The 6177-nt window shown below is 40.0% G+C and overlaps 1 protein-coding gene across 1 annotated transcript; it reads left to right on the forward strand.

Moving 5' to 3' along the window:
* Nucleotides 1-304: 304 nt before the first annotated feature.
* Nucleotides 305-5689, forward strand: LOC118788805 (complement C3-like). Its single transcript, XM_036544909.1, has 13 exons — nt 305-317; nt 418-581; nt 1012-1170; nt 1433-1492; nt 2149-2239; nt 2393-2420; nt 2565-2570; nt 3119-3209; nt 3708-3797; nt 3916-4021; nt 4152-4241; nt 4331-4384; nt 5673-5689. Exons 1-13 carry the CDS (start codon nt 305-307, stop codon nt 5687-5689), a joined length of 969 nt encoding a protein of 322 aa, XP_036400802.1.
* Nucleotides 5690-6177: the final 488 nt, after the last annotated feature.

Here is a 6177-nt window from a genome sequence, read left to right on the forward strand (position 1 = left end):
ATCTTGTTAAGTGTCCAGCTTTTCCTGTTGATGAGCTCAGACTTGTGAAAAATGTTCCTCTTTCCTGAGGCAGTTTTTCCTTGTTTGGTGAATTCCTTCATGATGTCCAACACAGTTCCCCTTGACACATCAAATAATTTTGACGTTTCTGTGAGGAACACAGCTGCATTTGGTGAACCAGCTATCTGGCCTCTTTCAAAATCTGTTAAATCTCTCCTGTTTTTTTTAAAACTCACATATTAAAGTTTAAATTTAAAATGACTTGTACAACAGAAACATATTGGTAATTAGCACTGACAGTAACATGAAACACATATGTAGACTCCTTTATTTAGTTACCTCAGAATATGAGTCCTTTTACATTTTGGGTTTCCATTATTTTGTTTACCCCCTGTGTGTCCCAATCTGCCATTACAGATAAAACGCATTGGCCGGTCCCCAGAGGTCACCTTTACACGTTGGAGACCACAGGCTATTCTCTGATGGCTCTGGTCAAGGCTAAGATGTTTGACCAGGTTGGTAGCGTGGTGAAATGGTTGACTGAGCAGAGGTTCCACAGCGGGAGATACCAGTCCACCCAGGTACACATGGGTTGAGGGAAACAGAAGGTAGAGATTTGGCTTGACAGACATAATCAATAAACTACAACAAAGTAAAATATTGATTCTATTTTCCTCTTGTCCCTCTCCCTGATGGACTAAAACTAAATGCTCCAGGTTTTTCAGATTTCATGTTGTCATGTCCTTTCATAATCTTACTGTTATATTTTAGGGCATTATGGTTCACACAATGTTGCATCTCAAAATCATCCGATTAGCTAGTCCCATTCACTTTTTCTGACCCACGCTCCATAAGGATCAGCGACTGTACACATAAAACACACAATCTGTCAGTTAGACCACCCTTTTGATGGTGTGAAGAATTCTTCTGATGACTATGGCACCATGAGAGCTCTACAGCCAGTCAGGAGTTAGGGCCGAGTCCTAATACTGTCCTGTTGTTCCCCATAAGGCCACCATCATAGTGTTCCAGGCTGTGGCTCAGTACATGATGGAAGTACCTGACATTAAGGATCTGGACCTTAAAGTGAGCATCGATGTCAGCGGCCGTTCCAAACCCATCAAGTGGAGCTTCAACAATGACAATGCTTACATCACTCGCTCAGACAAGGTGAGCCAAACAGAGACAGAATGGGGAGGGAGGAAAAGATAGAAACTGATAGAGAAGGAAGATGGGGGGGTGGGGGGGGGGGGGGGGGGGGGGGGGGATGAGAGCATGAACAGAGAGTGATTGAGGGAGAGATCAAAAGAAAATAAGCATGGGAATCAGAGAGAGATAGAAACATTAGTCAAACATTAGTCACAGAATCAAACATTCAGTAATCTTGTGGAATGAACACCCCAATAAGAGAAAGCTGTATCTCTGTTTATAGATTTGGATTGACCAAAACCTGACTGTCACTGCCAAAGGTGCAGGCCAGGCGACCATGTTAGTGAGTATTCATTTTCCTCAAGAACTAAGCATGGGGTCTGTTGATATTCCCTAGTAACGTGCAAACTGATCCATTTTTACATTAACTTTATGTTTTTTTAACAAAGAAAACTTTTTTACAATTCAAAAACATGACTAATTTCCATAAGAAACTCACAAGGGCTGAGTTCTGAAATATTCCTACAGAAGTTTCTCTTTTATTTATTACAATTTTGCTGAGAAAAGTACTTTCAGGTATACCTGTTGCTTTGCACAGCTGCTATTATGTCATTACAATACCAGCCATACAATTTGGAAGAGGTGATCAGGAGCTGGGTTTAAGATCAAGGGTGGGCAGATCTGAATCCCATGAGGAACACTGATATTACACCACTGGAGAAGATACTTCACCTGAATGTGTAAAATAAAAGCAGAAAGGGCTTTACTTAACCAATAAGCAAAAATGAGTTACAAGCATTGATAGCTTACCCGAATTGTATTTAATGCAAGTCTATGATTGTAACATGTTTGTATGACTAGAATTTTATATGATTAAAGCTTGCAATAAATGATATTTCCCTTTTAAATTCATGCTCAAACATCATCCGTTTTGGTGTGTAGCCTGGTAAACTGAGTGGTATCACATGTGCACTGACCAGCCTGCTGTTTGTGTCACAGGTGGTGACCTTATACCACGCTTTGCCAGAGGAAAAGGACACAGACTGCAAGAACTTTGACCTGCAGGTTAAGATAGAGAAACAGCCAGAAGGTACAGATTATTGCTTTAAATTCTGATAAAATAAATGTAAATGCTTCACAAGGAAATAATTCTGGACAAAAATCTTTGTGAACATTTTCCTGACCTTATTCACTGGCATGTTGATTAGTTTTGATTATATTTCATCTTTCCTTGATTTTGCAGTTAGTGATGAGAACGCACTGGAAACATAGCTCACAATAGTGATGAGGCAAGTGAGATTGAAGGCAAATTCTTCATCTTTTTAAAAAAATTCTTAAGCATTTTAGCGCTGTAGAAGCATTTGCTGTGCATCTGATTCTCAAATCTGCTGTAAGTGGTGTCAACCTTTTCGTAGCATACAGTACAGTCACTGTGATGAACATGGCATGTTATCTGAATGTGTGTATATACATAATATACAATTATTTTAATGCATAGCAATGCTTTGGACATTTATTTTGACTACATCTGAATAAATGCATGCTCCTTTTGTTTTTGGATCGAAGCTGAACACTACAGTGACTATTCAACCTCGTTTCTGGTACTGGCAAGACAAGAAATAAAAGATGAAATTTGCCCTTGTGTACAAAGACAGTCAGGGTCTGCAACAGTCTGCAAGGGTGGAAACAACATTTTTATTGCTAGGTTTGCACGAGTTGTACACACTGACCCCTGCAAACCTCAACATGTGCAAATCATCTGTGTTGAAACCCAAGGATAATGTGGTGTAATGGGGACAGAGCTGGTACTGTAACCATTGTAGGTCTGACTCTAGGTACTTCACACAGTGGGTAAGGCACCTCAGACACACTAAGTATCCTGTGGAATAAGTGGATGATATTTACCAATCTTTTCAGTTGTCAATGCAAAGCTTATTTCTGCACTCTGACATTCTTATGCATTCCCCAGGTACCTGTCCCCAGACAGAGATGCAGCCATGTCTGTCCTGGATATTACTTTGCTCACAGGATTCAATGCAGACAAGTATGACCTTGCAAAGGTGAAAAACAAAACTGGAGCCATCACTGTGAACTGTGATATGACACACTCTTCCACTATTGAGATAAAATGCCACCTACGATCTCTTGTCACCTGAGTTATTCTCAATCCAAATCAAAAGATTTAAAGTTTATTTTTATTTTCTTTAACTTGTCTTTGGACTGGAGTAATAGTTCAGCAGTGTTTCTCACTCCTACTCCTGGAGCCCCCCTGTCCTGAATATCTTCCTTGCTCCAAACACACCTGATTGAAATTAGTAAACATGCTCATGATTAAATCAGGTGTGTTCAGCTAATCAAAAGTGCCACTGATGAGTTCAGTCAGGTAGGTAGAGCAGGTAAAGATGGAAACCGTGTGGAGCAGGGGGGGCCCAGGAGCAGGATTGAGAATCCGTGGTTTAGAGTCATTAAATCATCCATTGTGGTCTGTTGGTACACTGATCAACCAAATGTCTCCTCTTGCGAGCCATGGCCTTGTCTGTTTTCACTCTTTCAATCAGTTAACCTCCAGAAGAGATCGGTATGTCCAGAAGATTGAGAGGGACAAAAAAATGTCTGACAAGGGCTCCCTCCTTTTCTACCTGGATAAGGTGTGGACCTGTGTTCCTTTGGCCATTCTGACAGTAGTTAGTCTGATTGTTACTGTACATTCATCTTAGTATTGAGGCATAATAGTGTAATGCCTCAATACTCTCTCCCTCTTCTCAGGTCTCTCACATGCTGTCTGACAAAGTGGTCTTCAGGATACACCAGATGACCAGAGTGGGTCTGCTTCAACCAGCTGCTGTCACCCTGTATGAGTACTATGCTATGGGTGAGCTCCAGTCTTCCCCACTGTTTCAGAGGCCTTATCACAGTTAAGGCAAACACAGCACCCACACATGGCTCCGGCCATGTCAGACACAAAGAGCTTGAGGAAATAAAATCACTGTCTGTTCTTGCAGAAAACCACTGCATGAAGTTTTACCACCCGCAGAAGAAAGGTGGAGCCCTGAACAGGATCTGCCATGAGGAGGTGTGCCGGTGTGCGGAAGGTATGGCGCATGCATGTACTAGCAGGAAGTGATGTCACAAAGAAAGCCTGCCTGGCATGTCCTCACTTGCATTTCTTTTCCATTCAAAGAGAACTGCAGTTACCAGAAGGAACAGAGATCCACCGATTTAGATTTGCAAAAGAGTCCCCTTTCCACTCACTCTAGATTTTCCTGTCCATTATTTTTTACAGCTATACTGAAGCAATAAGCAGTAGAAGGTCCGTTTCCATGTTTTGTGCAGAAATGACAGTTTTCTGGCTGCAGTGTGTGCCCAAAGCCAAAAAGTTACGACATGCCTAAATGAAAATGTAAACTTTTTTCCTCTTAGCAATATTAAGAGAAACATGCTAATTATATATGACAAGAGCTGTTTTGTTTATGTGCTTTTACAATCCTTTCTTGCTAACATTATATTAGAGTTAGAACTGGATTAATGAAATTACCAGAACAATTTCTACCCACCTAATATTTCTCAAAGTTAAATGTAGCAGTAGCATAGACGTTTTTGTCAGATAAACGATAGCTATCCAGGCAGCAAAAATAATCGTTTGCAGTTATGAAACATCTAGCTTGCTAGCTAACTAGTAAACGAGCTGCAAGATTAAAAAAATATATGTTTAAGCTAATTTAGCTACGTTCTCATACTAAAACATCAGTTTGTAGCTACCTAACCAGTAAATGAGCGTAACTTACCTATTTTGTCTCTGTTATCTATTGGATATCGCAGTAATTGACACTCACTCAACTTGTCGTTTTACTGAACTTTCTAACCGCCCGCCAGTTTTGAGTGACTGAAATGACCGTTTGCATCTCCGGTTGTCATGGGAAAGAGGCTGTCAGGCTGTTGTTGGAATTTGACTTATTTCTTCCTAAGAAAAGCAGAACGCATATGTACATTTTAAAATAATCCTCCTCCTCACAACAGACTAAAATTGGGTAAAGGGGAAATTAACCATTGTCTGTCTGGATGAAAATGTTGAATATTCTTTTTTTTATTGTTCCAAAGGAATACTAAAAACTAAAATTGCCTCTCTGTCCTTTACAGCAGGACTTTCACGACTGGGTCTTAGGGCTTCCTTGTTACTGGGCCTTTCACAAGTGTTAGTGATATTTATTGACATCTAGTCTTAATGATCTGTTCACAGTGGTTCACCTTGTGAACAAGACATTATTTACAGATCAGTGCAAAGTCTGTTCAGTGTTCATTCAAATGGCAAGCTTTGTGTAAATGAGCAAGAACGCATAACAGTGCTATAACAGTTGTAGGGAAAAACTTGAGTAATGACTCTGTGTGTGTGTGTGTGTGTGTGTGTCTGTGTGTGCTGAGTGTGGAAAAACCCTGTATTCTGTATACATCATTTTCTGGAAGCTCTTTGCACACATTGCACAATCCCTGATCCCATGTTTTTTGTTGACTGGAATTCCCCTTAGACAGTGGCGGCGGGTGAGCTGGAAACAGGGGAAGCCCGAACATTACCTTTAAATCTATCATTACTGTGCCTGTTCCCCCTTTATCCTCATTGATTAACAATAAAACAAATAATTAACAGAATAATTGACACAAATCACGTAATTAGAATAAATCGTTATGCTCGCGAAACACCGCAGATTGTCTGAAATTTGTGTGCTATTGCGAGAGCTACAGCATGAGATTGTTTAATTAACAAGGATTGGAATTTGAATAATTAAGTGGGAAGTAATCCCAAAGCTTTCTCTTAAATGTTTCACATTATAGCTTTACAAAACGGAGATATATTTAGTTAAATCGATTTAAATTACTGAGAATAAACTTTTATTAGGTTGAGTGCAATGAACAATAACGTTTAGAACACAGACCTCACAAAAGTTGTGATGTGTCATGAGCATTTAACGTAATTTAAATCGATAAATGCCATCCTTGTTAATTAAACAATCTCACGTTGTAGCTTTCGCAAGC

The sequence above is a fragment of the Megalops cyprinoides genome, chromosome 1, assembly GCF_013368585.1.
Source record: "Megalops cyprinoides isolate fMegCyp1 chromosome 1, fMegCyp1.pri, whole genome shotgun sequence".
Classification (NCBI taxonomy): Eukaryota; Metazoa; Chordata; class Actinopteri; order Elopiformes; family Megalopidae; genus Megalops; species Megalops cyprinoides.

Bases quoted from the DNA above. Each gene is read 5' to 3' on its own strand.
- LOC118788805 (XM_036544909.1), top strand. The intron at 1,493-2,148 runs GTGAGTATTCAT...TTTGTGTCACAG, and splicing joins CAGGCCAGGCGACCATGTTA to GTGGTGACCTTATACCACGC. The intron at 4,022-4,151 runs GTGAGCTCCAGT...CTGTTCTTGCAG, and splicing joins GTATGAGTACTATGCTATGG to AAAACCACTGCATGAAGTTT.